Genomic DNA, 22,321 nt, shown 5'->3' on the forward strand with positions numbered 1-22,321 from the left:
GGAAATGTAAAGAAAAAACAAAAAAAACTTGCCAGTTGAATTATGCATATATTTCCTATTATACAGTTTCTGTCTACTTTATGTGTGTGCACGTGTGTGCAATGGCAGGCTTGTTGGAATCTGTTACTGCTATTAACATTTCACTCATCTGGATCCCAGGATTTAGTCAAATACATGGGTGTGGATGACTAAATGTGACGAAAGCCACTTCATCTAACTCTATCTCATGTACAGTTGAAAGAAATCTAGTAAAAAAGTAATGCTTTAGTTGGATTTGATGCAAATTGAGTCAGAAAAAAACACAAAACCATGTTGCACATCGCTCTCACCTCAACCGTAACCTTTCATAAACTATGTTGAAATTGCAGAAATGTATACTTTTAACATCGTGTACTGTAAACTGGCTTTTGTGAATTGCGAGAGTGTGTTGGCTTCATCTTTACATCAGCTCTGCCAGAAGCACTAAATCATCTGGACTTTTCCAAGCCCAAATATCAGACATTCATACTCCATTTGGCCTTATAAGCCAGTCCAGGTGGGAAATTAGATCACTGGTTTGACCTTCAAGACTCCTTAAGTATCCTTCTGGAAGTGCTTGGCTTGCTGCCACATGCACAACTATTATTCCCCCCCTATTTTCCTGTTACACCAGTGATATCATCGTTCATGGCTGGCAGGCGATATCTTCTCCTTTCCTCAACACCTCTTACACATGGTTCACTCAGACTTCACTTGCTTCAAGGAGGCCCAGGGAAATAAGTGGAGGCATTTTGTCTTTCCTTGTGACTCAGTGATTTTGAAAGACTGTTGTGGTTGGACAGTGATTATCAGAGTATGAGCTCAGAGAAGGAAGTAGCTACGTTCGAGCTGCTGAGGTCATAAGCTAATAACGTTTTTTTTTTTTTTAAAGCCCCATCTGAACTAAGTTTTGACTCATAAAAATTATATATAATTTCACTATTTAGTGACTAATACCTAACAACATGTACACGTTATATTTAGGATTGCTGCTTTATATGGGTACAGCTTGTGGTCGCTTTAGGCTTTATTTTAACAATACTTTTGTTTTCTTTTGTCTCTTCTGTAGGTCTTCTATGTGTCGGACCTATTTAAGCCCAAAGACAAGACCGTCAGTCCTCCACCTTCACCCATCAAGAAAGAACTCCTACCCTCAACTGACATCATAGACAGGAACAACCATCACAACATGGTGTGAGAGGAGAACATGGGAGGCAGCATCCCTAGAATTCCATCATACCGTTTGAAGAACCTGAAGAGCCACCTGTGAATAAAGAGAAGCAGCATTTTAGCTGCTGCTCTCTCTTTCTCTCATCTGACAGTAGAATGTAGAGGCAGGAGACAGAGACTTTTTTTTTTTTTTTTACTATTGAGACTATTTTTGTACTTTTACAAACCTTGCTGTTTCTTATTTGAGCCCAATTTATGAATGCTAAACAATCATAAGAAAAGTCAATTATTTTTGGGAGTTTGTTCCTAAAGCAGCAGAGACTAAATGGGCATATAACTCTCAATGGAGTTAAATGCAGAAAGAATAAAAGGGCCACATTAATAATGGGGCAGAAGGAAAGCAAAACAAGTACTAATGAATGAATGGATGCATGGAAAATGAATGAAGATTGTAAGTGTGACTGGTCATGTGACACCTGCTCTCTCTTTCTCCCTCTCTCTTACTCTTTATATTATAACCCCTTTTCCTCTCTTGTCTCCAAGGCCTTTTGCCAGTATAAGACAACAAATTCCTTAGTTAGGAATGATACTTTATTACCTGCAAAGTTACTAGCACAGATATATTAACAAAATAAAGAAATAATAACTTATAGCACTATATTCGATCATTATAAAAAAAAAAAACGTCACCACTCGCTATCTGGGCGGTTTAGCTCTGAGGACTCTCGATGAGGTTTAGTGTTAGAATAAATACCAGTTGAACTCTTACACTGTGGTATGTGGGGGTCCTGTAGAATCTAGTGAACTACACATATCATTATGATATGCTGACACTCCTTAGCACTAGACCTATCCTGGCTGTCTAAAGCTATCCACACAGAGGCCAAGCTCTAAGGGATGTTGCATTTTAGTGGGGTTTTAAGGGAAGGGATGGGGGGAATGGGCTGTAGATAACAAAAGGTAGTCCAATTTTAATAGTGAAATAGTGAATAAAAAAATGATGGCCACCCAGGTAAGAAAGCATGGCAGAGCCATGCATCTGCCTCCAGTGGGTGTGACTTGTGCTGGGAAAGATGGGATGCAGGCAGGCAGGTCGAGTCCAATCGACTGCACGGGCTTGGCACATTTCATTTTTGGATGGGTGAACGAGTCTCTTCTGCTGGCTGGTATTGATTTTTCTCCCTTCCAAGCACATAATCACTCAACAGCAGTGCCAACTGTATTAATAGCCAGGGATGGTGTTAATGAAATTGCCTGCCAGAACTCCCATCCAACCCAACATTTTTAAGGTGTGGGGTTCCACCACACTCAGTGCCACATTTTGTGTGTGTGTGTGTAAGTGTGTTTGTGTGTGTGTAAGTGTGTACAGTATGAGTGAGATTCTGTGTATGTGTGTGTCTCACTGTGTTCCTGCACATAGTCCCTGCCTCTGTGCAGAAGACTGTTACCATGTGAAGAAAAAAAATGGAAGAAAACTGTGGATTTATTTTCTTTAAATGCCTCTTGGGCCTTTTCTTATCTTAAAACAAAGTCTACTGTTCTCACTAACACATGTACAGTGCTGCCAGATTAGTTTACATACCAGTATAGTGTATTATCGACACAATGCCACCCAGACTCTAAACAAGTTGCACATCCCTCATGTTGTCTAGTCCGTCCTATCATTTCAGCAAACTGTTTTCTCTCTCTCTCTCTCTCTCTCTCTCTCTCTCTCTCTCTCTCTCTCTCTCTCTCTCTCTCTCTTTAAAATATATAAATAATGTATAGATCACTAAAATTAACTATGTAAAATATTATTTCTGAACATATTTAGATATATCCACTATAAAGAAAAACAGTGTCATGACCTGTGTTATTTACAAATTGCTGCTTCACCAAGCATTGATTGACAATTTTTTTCTGTATTTAGCTTACTAAACTATTGTAGATTTGTCATATTAAGTTTTTTAAAGAACTACACCTACAAAAATGTATCAAATTTCACTATTAATATTTTTGTATTGTCTCATTGTTTTGTACAAAAGAAATAATAGCAATTTTTTTCTGCTAAATGTACCTAGATCTAATACATGTGTTATGAAATAAAAAAAAATGCTTATTATGAACAGAAAGTATTACGTGATTGTTTAAGTAATAAGGGTGTTAATGTTCACTCTAGCGTAACACACTTTGAAAGAGTGCATGACTTCACTGTTTTTGGCAGTGTGCTACAGAGTGTGTGGCTACCAGTGTTATGGTCTCTGAGGGCAGTTTTAAAGACAGTGTGTCTGACTTGTTGCAGTAAATTTGCTTTCAGATTTGTTACAGAAAGGGGCTGGGATAAAAAAAAAATTTTTTTATCTGTTTACACCTCTATAACCTACAGTATCCCCGGGATAGATGTAAGAACCGATCAAGCACAAAACATTGGACACAGGACCATGGTGAGTCATAAATGTGTGTTAAAAAAAACTGCAGCCAAGAGCACAAGTGTGCCAGGGTTGAGCTTGAGGTCTTGGCAAAAACGAAGGTACAGATAGATCATAGTGGTGGCATCTGGAGCAGTTCTGAAGAAGCAGGCTGGCACTGCCACCATGTTTGGCTCAAGTGTGTGGAGAAAAGCTGGCACTGCCTGTGTATAGGAAGGAGACCATGAGAAAAGACATGCTTATAAGTCAGAGTGTGTATGCTTGTTATGGAAACCATATTGGTGCTTAGAAAAAGGGTGATAGAAGTTATTATTCTCTGCCTCTTCTACTTACAGAGACTGGCATGTCTGTATATAGTAAATGCAGTAATAATGTCTAGGCCAGTAAAGTCTAGTTTGGTGGTGCTCAAAGTGGATTCTTTGAAGCATCAACAGGGGGTCTGTGTTTTGTTCATTTTGTTCCAGTGGTAAAAATAATAACCTACTATTATCACAGTTGTACATATTTTTGATTATCTTATAGTTGTTAGCTTGTCTGGATGGTCATGTAAATTCCAAGGGTTTAATCCAAATTTTATTAAGTCACAAATAGATAAATAAATAATGGCTACTTGGATTTTTTCTGCTGTGACAGTGGAAAGTTCTTGAATAAATAAAATGTTGCAATAAATAGCCAGAATAATATAATATACATCTAAATAATAAGCCAAATATTTGATTAGTTTGTAACATGTCTGTAAATGGGGGAAAAAAATAAGCTTATTTAGGGATATTGTTGTTCCATCATGTTTCACAGTTGACTGTGAATTTGTGTATTGGTATAAAAAAAAATTATATAAAAAGTTTGTTGTTTCAGGTTTGAGTTGTAAAACAGTGTTGACTGTCATGAGAAAAACACTGTTGAAGAGAAAAAAACTGTGTGTGTGTGTGTGTCTGTGTGTGTGTGTGTGTGTGTGTGTGTGTGTGAGAGAGAGAGAGAGAGAGAGAGAGAGAGAGAGAGAGAGAGAGAGAGAGAGAGAGAGAGAGAGAGAGAGGAAAACATTCTTTTCATCACATCTATTTAGCAGGTCTGGATTTCTGCTTAGGGCGACTATATCAACACTCAAAATCTATATATCCATTCCTCTTGACACATGAGGACCATTTTCTCTCTCTCTCTCTCTCTCTCTCTCTCTCTCTCTCTCTCTTTCTCTCTCTCTCTCTCTCTCTCTCTCTCTCTCTCTCTCTCTCTCTCTCTCTCTCTCACTCACTCACTCACTCTCTCTCTCTCTCTCTCTCTCTCTCTCTCTCTCTCTCTCTCTCTTTTTTTCTTTTCTCCCCCTCTTGCAAGACTATGCTGAAATCTCTCTTTTCAGCTGTTATCTTCTGACAGAATCAGTTACACTGACCTGCAGGATTGAATCTTGAAGTTTGTCCTTGACACCCAGCACTTGTGAGCATGAATTTAATGAAGATTTTCAAAACTCTCTTTGGAGATCTGGATACTCAATATACAGTATAAATTATATATAATAGCACTGTCTAATATTTGTAGTCCACTTATAGAAAACCCCACATTCAAATGAACTATTTGAGCAAACTAAAAGCTACTGGGCCTGGGCTGAATGACTGCACAGGAGGGCACTTGGACTTTGGGGAAATAGAAGTGTTGGCATACAGTAGGACCACATATACAGTAGAGTGAAAAAATTCATCCAGGGACAAGGGGGGCACTGTGGTTGGGGGAGAAACTGTCCAGCTGTGGCAGATATGGGAATGAGGCCAGCTCAAGGGTGGAACCTGCAGGAAGGGGGTCCGTGGCTCACAGGGGCTTTTCAGTTCACTGTAACCAAGAAAGAGGAGGGGGACCCTGGGCAGGGCTCAGTTCCTCACTTCCTTTAGGGAAATGGAATGCATTCCTCAGAGCTATGCTAGAGAAAAGAGAAAGACAGGGAGGAAGGGAGATGGATTTATAGTGATGGGTGTGTGCCTGTGTGTGTTGGGTGGGTAAGGAGGGTGGTAGCTAACCCAGGACAATCAAAATAACAAAGGATTAATGAGAATCTTATAGGTACACCTGATGTTATATTTGAGCAATATCTGTATCATTATTTAAGAGATAATTATGAAGAGTTTGTGCATTATTTGAAAGTGTCACTGCATTTTACTTGATCACAAATACATTTTTCATGGTACACCATTTTGCTACACTAATCCTTTCAAAATGCCACGGCAAATGTTTCAGCGTCGGCTGCTTTTACTGGAATTAATCAAGTGCTTATTTCCACAGGATTATCCTGTGGAGCAAATATAGACTTAAACTAATCACATCGTTTCCTGTTGGCTCCGTATATAGAGTAATAAGTAAGTAAACCAATAACATCCATTGAATAGTGAAAGGTACAGATGGTCTAGTTTTTGTTGTCTCAGTTATTTGGGTTACAGTAGGTTTTTGATTGGATTTTAATTAGTAAGTATGTACATTTAAAACATTTAAAGATTGGGGTTTCCTCAATAATACAAAACTCAGAACCAAAATCAGTTGTACAAATGTAACAATGAAAACATTGTTAAAATATATTTATTGTATTTATAAGTGATCCTGAAATACATGATTACCATAAATGTTTCTAGACATTTTTACTAATTAAAAGTTTTAAATGTTGACATAGATCTTTTGGATATTTATGTAAATGATTTAACCAATCCAAAAAAAAAAAAAAAGCATTAATGCTTCATCCTTGAAATTATTAGAGAAACCATATTTGGTATGTGTATGTATATGCCAAATAATCATGTTTGATTTTTGTAATCGTATAATAAGTTTTCTGAAGTTTGTGGCCAGAAAAGTGCAATAAAAGATACAAGAGGTATCATGCACTCCATTGGGTTTCATAGATAGATAAGAGACATTCTATGTCATTCTATGATTAATTTTTATTCTCATACTATAAAATCTAATTCAAGCAGTGTTGTCAGTGGGTGCATCTCTAAATAGGGAGAAATGGTTGAAAAATAGCATAGTGATGTGGCATGTGTTTACTTTTTGACCACTGAGACTTTGCTGGCTGAGCCTGCAATCCGACAGCTGTCACATTTCAATGTTAAGGCTATTAGGCCGAAGTGGTTTTCATCCCTGTGCATGCTGATCATTTGCACAGATCTTGTTCTTGTGATGGGCAGACTACTAAGCATTGCATTTCTTTTTACCCATAATGTTGCAAGTCATCAAAGGCATTCATTTTAGTCTTGACTTTTGAGACTGTCAGCAGAGGCGTGTATGGTAGGTATATCATGTGTAGTTGGGACATTGCCACACATGAGGCTTGATGTATATTAATCCTGTGCTCTTTTAGGTAGGAACTGTTTATCTCTGTACAGACAACTAGTCTGAATTATGGAAACTAGACATAAAGATGAATATAGATAAAAAAGACATACAGTTTTATACATATATGCATGAATGGTGATTTATGCCCAAACTCTTCATTTCCCCCCGGACCAATTGTGTAATGCTAAAGTGTGTAATGCTGCTTTGTCAAATAAAATAAAAAAAATATAGCATTTGGAGGTATACAGTCAAATAAGTGTCATGGAGAAGCAGATCACTCTTATATCAGCTCTGATTCTGAAGTATGATATAGCTACAAAACTGCAGACACGGTGTGTGTCTGTATTATTCATTACTGAAACACAGTTCATGAGTCTTTGCAATTCTGAACAGCCCCTCCACTTCACCCTGTTCCTTTTCCACCAATTTACTGCCATATGTGGTTCGTGTAGAAGAGTTAAACTGACTACAAAAAGTAAATATTAGTCCCTTTGCATTTAAGATTTCGTCAAATCCAACTGCAGAATGCAAATCCGAGTAAATATTTGCGAATAATTCACAACAAGGACAGCTCTGCTTGAGTAGTTCTGGCTGTCAGACCTGACATTTTATACACAATCTAATTGAGTTTGTGTGCACAATTCACTTATGCTCTTGACTAAGTGCAATGTAGAACAACAGCCAGTTTCAACATACTATGAGCTAATCTTAACAAGTGGTGAAAGAAAAACAATTGTTCTTTTTTCTTTCTTTTTTTTTTTTTTTTTTTTTAGGAAGAACCCTTAAACATCAGAAAGCCAACAACACGAGCATCTTCATCTCATGGGAAGCTGAAGTGTTGATGTTTGATAAAATCTCTCCAAGGTTCATTAACAACAGGGACATCTGGCTAAATATAAAAAGAGTGCAAAGCATTGATATTTGTGAATTAGATAAATTGTTTTAAAAATCCACCCAACCAAGCATAATTGCCAAAACCTAATCAGAATGACACATTTACCCTCAGTTGTATAGTAGTTTAAACATACTTTGCACTGGAATAAAGTTTTTACATTTGATTGTAATAAAAATATGTATTTTGCATCTATTACAGTCAGTTTCCAAAGCTGCATCTGCAAAAAATGAGCCAAATGTGTATTGTGCTGTGTGTTTTGAGTGGTGGGCCTACACAAGTATTGCATTTGCATGGTTTCAGTGAGGGATATGATAGCTCTCCAATTAGATTTCAAATTAGATATAACCAGAATGTGGTTTGTTTTAAAGGTCAGATTTCCCTCATGGTTAATCTCCTGATTATTGCAGAGTGTTCAGAAGATGATGGATTTGATCAAGTAGATCATAAAGTTTTGCACAAACTTGTGTCAGCTTAAGTACACACTGTAATTAAAGCAAAAACCAGAGAAGGCACTGAGAAGCTCTGGATTTTTGGAAATATTCGAAAAATTATACTTTTCATTCCAGTTTTTGCCAATAATACCGTATAATTTGAAATGAAAACTGTTGTACTAAATAATCTTTAACATTATTTTACATTAAAATTTGCATAATAATACATAATGTTTTCTTTTCTAAACTTTTGGACCCTACTGTATTTTTTTTAGAAAATTACATCTCATCATAACTCATAATGGAATAATAGTAATTGCTAGAACAGAACAGATCTGCGTGGATTCTCTCTTCTTAGCAGCTCATCAGTAGCTAATAGAGAGAGCAGACATGCATCTGGTACCTGAATTAGTAACAGCAAATCAGTATATTACTTATACTTAATAAAAAAAGAAAAGAAAAAGAAAAGAAAAACATTATGTAGGTAATTTCTAGTCTTATTGTCAGTAATAAGATTAACAGTAACTGGTGAACATTGCAGTGCTCATTGCCATATAAAGGTCGGCCCTGACTTCTAAGATCTTTCAGATCTGATATACTGACGTCTTTGTGTCTCACATACCTTAGCCAGACACGCCAATAGAGCCATATTAAGAGATAATGCATGTGCCGCACTGTTGAGTGTTTGATCTCCAGCCATGACTCCTGGCCCTTGCTTCTTTGAATTGCTTTTGTGTTTGTTGATGTATGCCTTTATTGTTATAATTTTTGTATAATAATTTTTATAATAATCTTTATTGTATGCCTAATGCCTTTATTATTATAATTTTTCTCTTCAGTTGGACATTACATTAAATAAATTACATTGCTCAGTGTTAAGGAATGAACAGAATGGAATCTTACATTTGTTACAAAGAATTTCTAGTAAAGGTCTTTTGTGACATTCTTTTGATAAAATATGGAGCAATCGGTTTAACAGTAATAAGTCATTTTTCTTTTGGGAGTCTTGGTGTTTCTTGCGGCTGAGAGGGATTCACCACTTCTTAATGTCGAGCTAGTGGTCGGCTCAAGGGGGTTTGCGTCGCACTACGTAATGTCTGTTGCGCATGCTGAGTTGGACAGCACTTGTCCAATTTTCCAGTAACTAGAGGGAGAATGCTGAGAATCTGGAACTAATGCTGACTTAAGGGAAGTGTGGATGTAGACACTGGTGGACACCTGCCTCCTGTCTCATGCAATCTCCGTTGTGGGAGGATGATCTGGAAAACATTAACTCAACTAAAGATGCTCTTTCTCATTTGCTCTCATGCTCTCATTGTCTCTGAACACAAGATCTTGTCTAAAGATAAAATATGGTGTTGAGACGTGACGTCTCTACACCATATTTTATCTTTAGAGAAGATGAATCATGCATGCATGGCATTTTACTCATATATGTGCTATAATGGGAAGCTTGTGCTTAAAGGACATGAGCTTGTATAACTTGGTTGAGGTGTAATTGGATTTGTATGTGGTTGTGAATGGTTTATGGGGACAGCATGTGTACAGTATGCTAAGTTATGTATAAGAATCTTGTTAAAATCATCCATTCAAAAAGTTGAATGCGTTGTATGTAGTACAGTCTCTGAAAAAAACTTTAAGGAGCTAGACTTTTCCTAAGTGTGTTTGGAAAGGATGCAATGAAGGATTACGTAGTGAAATGACATCTGCTTCTGGTTTCTCAAGGGGTTTCAAATTGTTTCAGCTTCCTGACGTGTTTCTAATAGAAACACACTCTGATCGTAATTACACACCATCGAATGATGCTTTGGCCAGGATATTCATCAAGTAACAATTTACATAAATTAACATAAAATAAATAAATAAGCCAAAGCCCAGTTATCAACAAGTTGAAACTCCAGCTGATGTGTGGCAACAGTCAAATATGTATCATTTGTAATTCATTACACTTTAAACTGTGTGAGTAAAAGACAAAAAAACCACACACACCTTAAATTCTTTTCTACCTGAGCTTCACATTGTGTATCTCTTGTCCATCAGTCTACTCTCTCCCCTCCCTCTAACTCCAGTATAAACACAGATAGCTTGAGGCTGCTGTTGCATTCCACAACTACGTCTGCTTCTCGTCTGCCTCGATGTACCCCTCCCTTTCTTTTAACCCTATGCGTGAGTGATTATTCGGATTCATCAACAAGTATGATTGTAAGATTAGAATTCTACAACACTTGTGGCTTTCATAGAATACTCAGTCTGTCAATACAGTTATCTCTATGAACTGGAAGAGCTGGCTTGTATCACATCTATATTATAGAATTATTATGAAGTCATGTTGGATTGTATAACCTATAATCTTTACAAAAAGCTGATCTAGATGGCGTTACATTATTTATAAGTCAGTGGTGATTTCTGGCTGAACAAGCAATGATGCATTTAGGAGGTCATCCGATTTCTAAACATTACAGAATGAAAGTCACTGTTTTCTTGTTTTCCATGTGACATCCTGTATAAGAACCAGAATGTGGCAAAAGCTTGATTTCCACAGCTGTTTAATACCAGGCCCTGAAGTTATTCAGAAAATACTCGCTCATTTTTCGTCCATTCCAGAGGGTCATGTATTGCTCGTGAAATAATCCAGAATTAGATGCCACCTGTGATTTATTCCAGTGCGGTAATTCTCAAGTCCTTCTAATTAGTGGCTGGTATAAACCTTAATACCTTTATAAGTAAAAAAAAATTTTTATTTTTACTTATTCTCATTTAATTATTCGCTGTTAATAAATATCTTAAAGCAGATTATTTTGCACTTGTGGAGCCAAGTGAAAGCAAATATCCTAGCAAATATTAAATACACAGAATGGGATAAATAGAGGTTGGGACTGAGGTCTTTCTAGTCCAGATTGTAGATTCATGTAGCCTGTAAACAATAGCAGAGACAGGCCATTAGACAGAATGAATTCATCCTTAGATTTTGGTTCGAAATTTACCCCATTTTGAAAACAAACTCAAAGTATACAGACATAGCACATGTTGTCTATATTATTTTATTGTTTTTATACAGTTTTAAACATTGTATAGTATTTAGTAAAGCTAGTTGAAAAATTGCTTCACATGATTGTTATAATATGAATAATAATATCATGTGAAGTAATGTATTGCTCATTTATGATATTTCTGTCAGGATACTCATAGATTTTCCCATATTTTATATCATGTCACTGTCTCTCTTACAGTTTCATCCAGATCTGCAAGATTTAAATCCGCCTTGTTTATCGCCATTTACAATGCAAACAACTAAAACAACATATTCTTACATGGCGCACGATTCCTCAGATGAATAAAGTATATGCCAGGAGTGTAACTGATGATATCTAAGTGACTGCTCACAGTAGACTTTACTCTAATCAGTCCCTCATTGACTTCATCCTACATCTAGTTCTTTTTCTTGATTGAGCAAATTCACAGGATGTGACAGATATCCATAGCTAGGACTCAAGGGAGTAAAATTGGTCAAGCTCTCTGGATATACTAATTTTTCCTTGTCAATCACAGTAACACTAACCAATCGTGGTCTTTGCTTTTCATTAAATGAGATACGTCAGCCTTCACCCCTTCCTGGCTGGTAGCCGTCATATGATAGGGCAAAGGTGGATGGTGGGTGGGTGGGTGACTGGTGCTGTTGTACAGACTCAAATTCTAACTGTACTTACTTTAAATAACATTTAAATCCTTGGCTATCCTACATACTATAGAATATGTACAGCCAATATAAAATATAAATTATGAGTGAAATAAAGCTGAAAGGAAAGCAAGAACTTTTATGTTCAACACTGGAAATGAGTTTATACAGATTCTTACAAATTTGCAATAGTACCTGCTAGGAAATAGCAAACAATCTAAGAAAGACCGTTCAAGTCAACTAAGCCAATAACCTAGTCTAAAAGTGCAGACAACTCCTATACAATACACACATACACAAATACATGTTTGTTTTTTTTTAGATACTAATGCAATATACTGAGAGAGTACAGGAAATCCCAGATATCAGCACTGCCCACTGGTCACATTTGCTTCTAATCATCTTGTTTCTTGGATGAGTCATCAAAGAGAATGTTTCCAGAAAGTACAAGTAGTGTCACCTTTTACAGCAAGCTACACCCACTCACAAACTTTACTGATCCTATTTAAAGTAGTTTATTGTTATACTGAACCTAAACAAAAAAATTTGCTTCTGGACAAGATGACTTCTCTGTGTGTCTGCATGAGTCTAGTTGTTTCTGTTTTGCTTTAAGATGGAGTGGCATGTAGGCAAACAAAAGATATGCCAATCCTCACAGTGCCGAGACTGTTGTTCAACCCTAGAGGTTAAGGGTCACAGCAAAGGTCGAAATGTCACCAGGTTGTGAAAGATTGTTGTGAAAGATGAAAGGCAGACAATGCCTGTCGATGTCTTCGTGGCTGTTATATATTAAGTGGACAAAACCAGGAATCTTTCTCTTTTCCCTACATTGTTTTTTTTCTCCACATGTTTTGTGTTTTTCATTGATCAGCTTCATGGACCAGATGTGTGTTTATGGCACTGAGGTGAAGGAAGAAAATGTTGCAATACATCAGGGAGTTAGGGTTTATGATTCACTTATTAATGTCTCCCATCTTATTGTGGATGTGAACATTTTTTAACATAAATTTAACGTCTCAATTGTTCTTCTGATACAACAACTTTCAGGATATCTGTGGTACCAGAGAATTGTAAGTTTCCAGTAATTTTTAGTCTGCAAAATTATTTTATACAGACATACTGTAAAGATTACCTGCTATCTTTATTCAGGCTACAGATCCTATAAAGCACAATATTGGCTGATGAAATTGTAGTGACAGTAATATATACAATATCATAATTATGCGGACACCCGACCGTAACACTCAATAGTGCCTGGTGATTATCTCTCTCTAGATTTAGGGCCCTCTTTGCCAATTAAAATAACCTCTTTTGTTCTGGGAAGCATTTCCATTAAATTCTGGAGTGTAGTTTTGGGGATTTGTATCCGTCCAGCCACAAGAGCATTAGTGAGATCAAGTTCTGATATTGATTAAGGAGGTTAGAAGTAAAGTTGGCCTATTTCATCCAAAGGCATCATCAGGTTCTTTTACACTATGATAAACCATGTGTTACTGGAGCTCACTTTGTTCACAAGGGAATATACATGTTGGACACAGGTTTGGGGCTCTTATTTCCAGTAAGAAAAAAATTACAATTCTACAGTTGTGTGCTTCAAAATGTGTGGCAACAGTTGCCAGTAGAATCACATAGGTGTGATGGTCAGGTTTTCACAAACCTTTGGCCAAATCATACACATCCTGATATAACATTTCCTTTATTTAAATTTGCTTTAATCAAATAACTTCAAGATTTATTCTTATCTGATACATATTTACATTTACATTTGTAGCATTTAGCAGACACCCTTATCCAGATCGATGTGCAAAACTGCAAAGTACAAAAGAGTCTCTAGCAATGAATAAATCCACTGTTACGCTAGATTACAAACTTAATAAAAGTCTCTCTGTTGAGAGGTCTTTTTTTGAACAAAGCAAACTTGGAAAGTGTTAGTTTTACATATCACCATAGGGCCAAAATGTTTGATGCAGCCCTAAACAAAATTAGATTTATATATATATATATATATATATATATATATATATATATATATATATATATATATATATATATATATATATATATATATATATATATAAATGCATTACTAATGAGCTGAACATTTATTCTTTATTTCTGAAAATTCCATTAAAAAGCGGGTTTTAATGTCACCCTGGCTATACACCCGATTCATAAATTCAGCTTCTCTTCAAAACCTGAGAAACAAATAAACCATTCTAAATGAAAATTTTGAAAAAAGTGTAGCAGGCCAAGACTTGGATTAGCATAGGTCTGCACAGAGATGAAGGTTTGTGAGGATTAGGTAGAGTGGTAATGACTAACGCAGCACACCTAAACCTTTTTGTCTCAGGTGTATTAATGTGAACTCACTCACTCTTTCGGCCTGAGTATGGCTCTGGGCAGAGCAAATCCTAAGCCGAACAGAAAGCTGTACCCAAGCTGGGAAGCTGCAATGTGATTTGTTTTAAAAGTTTTACATTACTGTTTATTTAGCATGCCAAGGACCAAAGCCCTTAGTCTTGTTTGGTTGATGAGTGTTGGAAATGTAAATCAGAGGCTGATATATAAGTGCAAAAAACACTTAATAGGTGAAACAAACTATAGAACTTGACCAATACTTTGGTTAATATGGAAAAATACATGAACCACAAAGGGAAAGCCAAACAAAATGTATGACAAAAACCAGAACTTGAACTGTGGTCTCATTAGATTACAACTTGATTCAGATGTGTGTGATTAATGTGATTAAAGTGCTGGGGCTGATGGGATATGTAGTTTTTTGCCTCTTTGGGTGCTGACCTGACAGTATGCTACACTAGGACTTGTTTTCAACATAACCTAAAAAAATTATATAATTCAATATTTGTTTATAAATGATTTATTTATATTTATTTATATTTATAATTTATATTTAATATAAACATTAATATTAAATATCTGAATAGTATAAAAACCATCACCAGTGCAATATTTGTAAGAAACAATAGAGAACAATGTAGAACATTTAGCTGAATATGTCTGCTACTTTAAAATGACAGCATTTGGGTAAACTAAATATATATAATATAAATTTGTGTCCTTATACTGTGTGGAATCTGTAGAACTGAGAAAGACCTTGTACAGTGTGTCTTCTGTAAATACTATCTGTGGCAGACATTTAGCTATATTAAACAATTGTTTGTGTAGGTGCCTTTGACCCTCCACTGAGTCAGGCAAACATGTTGCAGGCATGATACTCATTCATCCCTCGCAGTGGCCCTTGAGTTGGAGTCAATAGTGCAAGAAGCAGCTAAAGAGTCGACACTGACGGAGTGATTTAGAGAAAGGGCAGACAGGTGAGGGGGCTAGGGGAATGGGTCAGAGAGAAACAGGTATGGAGGATAGGCTTGAAGGATTCAGATTCCTGGCATTTGGATGTAGTGTGGGTGTTCGAGTGAAATCAATCAATGTATCATAAACATGTTTGTGATAAGGATATGTGACATTAAAAAAAAAAGTTCTTTTTGGCTTCTCCCGTTAGGGGTCGCCACAGCGGATCCTCCGCACGTTTGATTTGACACATGTTTTACGCTGGATGCCCTTCCTAACGCAACCCTCCCCAATTTATCCGGGCTTGGGACCGGCACTAAGAGTGGCTGGGGATGGTTCCCTGACCGGGAATCGAACCCGGGTCGCAGCGGTGGGAGCGCTTCATCTTAACCACTAGACCACCAGGGGACAAGGATATGTGACATTACTGAAATAAATATATCTATAAGAAGGATATTAAAGCCTGGATTAGAAGAATTTCTTTTTTTTATATAATTACCATAATATCTGTAATTAAAGTTTGTGTTAAGTTGAATAAAATGAACCATCAATTTGTCAAATTTGGCATAGCTTTTTTGGTAACATAAAAAAAAAAAAAATGAACAGCTTGTAAGAACAAACCCGAGTAAGTTTTATGGGCTCAGTTAATTCACCTTTACTCCAGCTGTGTTGCTACATGACTATATGTTCACTGACAATCAATTTTACTCATCCAGGTGGTTGTTAACCCAATCTTTGGCCCCAACATCTGCACAGGGTCATTTTCAACAGCTAGTTGCTTGCTAGAAAGTCAACCTGCTGTTCTAAAAGCAGCAAAGAGACCGCTCAAGGCCAAGGTTTATGTTTGTGTGTCTACATTCACACTTCTGAGACCCTGTGGCCCATATTTATTACTGAATTTTATGTGAGGTGTTCTTACAAAAACATTTTATGCATCAGGATTCAGACTAAATTGAACCAGAAATATAGCAGATGATAGCTTAAACAGATTATCTGAAGATAATTACTATAGGCATGGTTTCTAACCAAAACACTGTCATTATTTTTTCATTCATATTCAAAATAGTTAATTAAATATATTTATTAAAATATAATATTAATAATAGTTTTTAAATACCTGCCTGTCTCCATCTCACAGAACAACCTCCATGAACCAAACCAGTCTGGCTTCAAAGCGGCACATTCCACAGAGGCGGCCCTTTTGGCTGTCTCTAAGAAACTAAATGCAGCTCGATCAGCCAAACTGTCATCTGTACTTATCCACCTAGATCTTTCAGCAGCATTCAACAAAGTCAACCACTGTCTACCCTCAGGAGCCTTGGTATCTGGTGATTTTGACCCTCCACTGAGTCAGGCAAACATGTTGCAGGCATGATACTCATTCATCCCTCGCAGTGGCCCTTGAGTTGGAGTCAATAGAGCAAGAAGCAGCTAAAGAGTCGACACTGACGGAGTGATTTAGAGAAAGGGCATTCCTTTACCAGGTAAGATGTTGGGGGGTCCACATCTGCCCGACGCAGACTCTCCACTGGTGTCCCACAAGGCTCAAAACTTGGTCCCCTCCTTTTCTCTCTCTATACACACGCTCTTGGTGAAGTCATATACTCACATGGGTTTTCTTAAAACTGCTATGTTGATAACTGATTACACTCAACTCATCTTCTCTTTTCCTCCCTCCTATACCACAGAGTTCGCTCGGATCTCGGCATGATTAGCGGACATATCTTCGTGGATGAGTGCCCAACTTAAACTCAACTCCAGCAAAATCAAACTGCTGTTCATCCCATTTATATCCAGGTCAGGATCTCAGAATAACTCTTCATAACTCATTGCTTTCCCCTTCAGCCAATGCTGAAGAATGCAACATGAAAGGATTCGACCATTTCTGTCCACACAGGCTGCTCAGGTGCTTGTTCAGTCTCTTGTCATTTCGAGACTGGACTACCGTAACTCTCTGCTGGCAGGTCTACCTCTAAATGCTATTCATCCACTGCAAATGATCCAAAACGCAGCTGCACAACACCGTACCACTGCTGTGCTCCCTCCACTGGCTTCCTGTAGCTGCACGAATCAGATTCAAAACATTGATGTTAGCTTACAAGGCCAAAAATTGACCATTAGCATCTTAGTTTAGAGACCTCATCACACCTCACACTGCACCATGCTGCCTGAGTTCCTTTAGCACTGCACCTTCTCTCAGGGCAAAAGGGTAAGTATATTTTAAGGCTCTTCTCTGTTCTGGCACAGAGTTGGTGGACTGAACTTCTCCTTGATTGTCAGGGTACGGACCACGAGTTGGAAGCGGGAGTAACTCTATCATGTTTATTGGAAGTATTCAGTACACGAACAGAGAATAGAGAGCGTTACGAACTGCAATGCTGGTTTGGTCCATGATGCGGGTATAATCCGTATAGAAGGGATAATCCGGAAAACCGGTAGAAGAAGTACAAGGAACCAGCTGGAATGCTGGCAGTCAGGAATCAGGTCGATCGCCATAGCCAACGAGTAGGTCCGATAAGATTGAGATCGGAACAGGAGCTTATATAGGAAAATCTAAATGACGGACAGGTGTCTGTAGTTAATGCCGGGAGCGGCAGAACGAGGCAGTGTGACAGCCATCAAGGGGGGCACAGCAGGTGGATCCCTGACATTGATGTTTGAACAGCAGAGTTACTGGCTATCTTCAAGCGATAAGTGAGGGCCTACCTCTCTCTGAAACACAAAAACCAATCCTTTTTACAAGTTTGCTTTGTTTTAAAAAATTAAACTCATAACAGAGTTGTAGGCTGATTTATCTTAAGTTTGCAATCTAGTGTACCAGTGTAGATTTATTCATTGATAGACTCAAAGCACTTTTGCACTCTGAACAAGGGTGTCTGCTAAATGGCGCAAATGTAAATGTAAATATATAGAATTGTTTATATCAGATTATGTCAGATTACGATTTCATGATCCTAGTTTAATACCTTGTGGATTTGTTAATCATTAATTTTTCAACACAAACACACTCACACACACACACACACACGCGCACATATTCAAACACAAATAGGATGTACTGAAATAAGTGCTATTTCATAAATGAGGGTAAAAACAATACTGTAATGTTAAACATCATCATCTGTGCTGTTAGATTTGCTAGTATTCATGGAAAAACCCTATATTGTCAATATATTAGTCTCTTATTAGATTTTTATATCTGTGCTTGCAATCTTCGCATTCATATATAATTTTATTAGTATTTATTTGTCTCTTGTTCTTTCAATCCCATTGCATATCTGCATTTCCTTTTGCTGAAGTTTTTTGGAATTTAGAATTCTAGTAACCATATTGCAGATATGAAAAGAAAAATCAAGAAAAATCTGCCACACTAGAAGCTGTAAACTACATGCAGTTAATTTAAATAATCTAAATGGGGCATCCAGAAAAATCACATTAGGCAGATGCTTAACCCAATTCTGAATACAATCTCTAAATTATTTCTTATGTAACATTTCTAAATCCAACCTCCTACACCAGGGGTGTCAAACTCACTTGCACGGGGGGCCAAAACTCAAAGCACACTTTAGGTCGTGGGCCAAACAGGATAAACATTTATTGAACAAACTAAAACTAAATGTTATTTTTAACATCAATATGAATAAAAAAGACAGAAATATTATTCCAGAATAAATTAACTTAAACTTTACATAACTTAAAATATTTTGCTCTCCATAAAAATATATCCTGTCAAAATTATACAAGTTAGACATATGAACATGCTGCAAAAAAACCCTGAAAAATGAATAGAAATTTTGATTTTAAGTAAACATTAAAATAACAACAAATCAAAACAATCAGATTTCTTTGCTCTTATGCCATTAAAAAAATATAAACGTAAACTTTAAATAACTTAAAATATTTTGCTCTCCATAAAAAATCTCTCCTGTCAAACACAAGCCGTCTCACCCCTTCATCATGCAGCTCTTCAGAAACTCTCCCTTGGTAAATAACCCGGCTGATGTGCCTCTGATTTCTCCTCTGCTTTCACATCAGCTTCACTTTGTGATTTTGCTCTGGTGAAAAAAGTCTGCTGAAATGTCAGATTCTTCTTTAACTCTTCTACTTTCTGTATCTTCTGCTCTGCATTCAGGTTTTTCAGCTTATCCTGATGTTTTGTCTCGTAGTGCCGTCTTAGATTTAATTCCTTAATTACAGCCACATTAACTCCACAAATAAGACACATGTGTTTACCGGCCATGTCAGTAAACAGATATTCAGCCTCCCATTGGTTTTGAAAGGCTCTGTTTTCAGAATCAACTTTTCTCTTCGCCATTGTGAGAGGCTAGCGTTGCAATAACTTTACGATAGTTTTGTATACATCAACAGAAGTTTGACTTGATTGATGCGGGAATGTTCCCAGGTGGTCTAACGTTCCACAAGGCAGCTGAAGCGCTGCATTAAGGGATCTGTAGTTTGTGTGTTATCAGCGCTTCATATCGGACGGCCATTAATAACAATAATAATAGATCTTTATAAAATGATCTTGCGGGCTAGATATAATTGTACATCGGGCCAGATGTGCCCTGTTGGCCTTGAGTTTGACACATATGTCCTAGACCAATAATGCCTGCATTGTCCTCTGCTTTTCAGCGGAGGAGCCAATTGGTGGTCTGCATTATTGATCTCTGGAGAAGTCTTCTAAATTCAAGTTCTGGGTCTCATTTAATTTTCTTCTTGATTACCCAGTGGAAGACATTTCTTACGATGGGAAAATTAACCACTGTTTCACAAGTCAAGTGTTTTAGCCTTCACAGACAAAAGCTTAGAATGCCTAGATTTGGCTTTGCCTTTGGTTTTTGTAACTCCTGAGTGTTGTTCATGTGGAGTCATGTGAGGCTGCATTCCATAGGCCGTGTTTGTGTGTTGAGAGCTTGTGGTTTAAGTGTAAGAAGGACATCAGGTCTAGACGACCACAGTTTGTCCCTAATGAGTCCATTTGCTTGACTCTTTCAGCTCAGAACTCTTGACCTCTAATAAAAAAATATTTATTTACATCATTCCTAATGGCTTTCAGCATCACAGAGCACAAACTCTTAGTTACGCAAACCAGGACTACTTCAGTCTGCGTCAAGAGTCAGACCACACAAAGGACTCTTAAAACTGTTTAGATATGAATGACACACTAGAGTAACCTAAAAGAAACAGTAATAGTGTTGGATCTGTGAGAATGAAATTTATTCTGCTTATTTTGAGTCTTGAGCATTCAAAGTTTAACAATGAAAGAGCACACATTTTACAGTTCTGCACACAGTGATTAAGAGCAGCCCTGTGGTGCAGACAGCTCCAGTATTCTGGGTTTGATCCTAAGCTCTGGTTAATGTCTGTGTGGGGTTTTACGTGTTGTCTCTGTGGTTACTTGAAAAGTGCATCATGACATAGACATACCTATGTCATAAAGATGTCATGCATGATGCTATATGCTCACTTAATAATATGTATTATAACATATAATGGTCTCATTTTACCATTATCTTTGGACAAATTTTTTATATTAATGGCTTATCTTAATGGTAAACCTTTAACCTGTTATACCAATAGGTGCACAAAACATTTTAACGTTCACATGTTCATAATATTTGGAGCTTTTTTTTTTTTCTTTTTTTTTTTTATAAATATCAAAGGTTTGAAATGTAACACACTGGATACTAAGAGTATTGAGTATCCAGCAAAAAAACAGGAAACCGATTAACTAAATTAAACTGATAAATTTAAGTGGATGTGTTTTCATATAAAAAGTACAGTCATTAAAAGATTTTCTTTTTTTGCCTGATCTTTGCTGTTCTGCCAGACTTCCGAAAGATTGTTTGTCCTAAACATCGGTAATGCTACATAATTTGATAATAGTGTGACGAGTTTTGTGTCTTTAAAAGAAATATTACGTAATAATGTTAACATTAGTGCTGAATACAAGATACACTCCTGGCAAATCTTTGTTCAATTTTCTAATTCAAAGCATGCATTTCACTAATATTTTTTCTGCCAGAGGTGCACTAAAGCAAAAATTAGCTGACAGTCAGAGTCACTTCTAATGCTATTGAGTCCTGTGATTCATCCCAGAAAGTGTCATAACACAACCTTAGATTTATTATAAAATGTGTGTCTCTTAACCGAGGCCTGTTTAAATAAGACTATACAATGACTCTTAGGATTTTTGCCAATTGTTATTTAAATCTATTCTATATCAATAAATAATTATTCTTTGAATCCCCTTAGTAAAATGACAAGCTTCCAGACACAAGTGAAGTTTGATTAGCGAACCCTACTGAGGAATTATTTCCGGAGGTCAGCAAGATGCTGAGAGCCTGTGTTGAAGAAAATGAATGGGGAAAAAACCTACAATGCAATAAAATGTGGAGTCAAAAGACAGGACTGTTCAAATAGCATTGTGGTGGAATAGGATATGAAGTCTTCATCAGTCCCTTTGTTTTGGACCAAGTGGTGAGAAAAGTGCCTGAGAAAACCACAGAATTTTATTCTGTGTCTTGCATTCCCCACAACCACTGCTATTTATTTTTCTCATCTGGTTCTGCTCTCTTTTCTTCTGGCCTTTGATTGAGGTTTGGTCTGCATTGTTGTCATCGAATTAAAGATGACCGAAACAACCCTTTGTAAATACTGTGTGCTTATTCACTGCATGGAGCATTGTTTCTTTCATGTGTGTAAAATATCTAAATTTGGTTTTCTTCTTGTTTTAAGTTCCTCATGTCTTGCGACAAAAAATGATTCCCCATTAAAATGTGTAGGGTCAGTGCCCTGAAGTTAGTGTGCTGCTATGCTAAAGACGGCTAGGATGTGTTATACATACTTATAGCAAATTGTCCCTTCTGTTTGTGTAAAGAGACCACTCCTGATCAAATATTAAATAGGTGATGGACCTTTAATGCACAGCACTGACAGTAAGACATTTATTGGGTAGTTTTTTCTCTTCAATTGGAGATCACTCTGTGTAGCTGAGGATGGTTTCACATCAACAGCCTAAAAATCCATGAAATTACTGAGGATAGATTTGGAGTGTAATTAATATCAACAGGTTGCATTAAACTGCCCATCACTGCACACCTCA

At 37.0% G+C, this 22,321-nt stretch overlaps 2 protein-coding genes across 3 annotated transcripts in view; one reads left to right on the forward strand and one right to left on the reverse strand.

Annotated features, from left to right (window-relative positions):
* Positions 1 to 3,293, forward strand: part of plpp3 (phospholipid phosphatase 3) — a 34,146-nt gene extending 30,853 nt beyond the window's left edge. For both annotated transcript variants that reach the window (XM_083563355.1, XM_083563356.1), the window contains exon 6: positions 1,088 to 3,293. In XM_083563355.1, the coding sequence (XP_083419481.1) occupies positions 1,088 to 1,216 (129 nt within the window). In that variant the 3' untranslated portion in view covers positions 1,217 to 3,293. The remainder of the gene's footprint in view (positions 1 to 1,087) is intronic.
* LOC310738371 (ciliary microtubule-associated protein 2-like) overlaps positions 1 to 22,321 on the reverse strand; it is a 365,395-nt gene that overhangs the window by 36,399 nt on the left and 306,675 nt on the right. The gene's annotated exons all lie outside the window — the stretch shown is intronic.

Source organism: Silurus aristotelis, assembly GCF_946808225.1.
Source record: "Silurus aristotelis genome assembly, chromosome: 15".
Taxonomy (NCBI): domain Eukaryota; kingdom Metazoa; phylum Chordata; class Actinopteri; order Siluriformes; family Siluridae; genus Silurus; species Silurus aristotelis.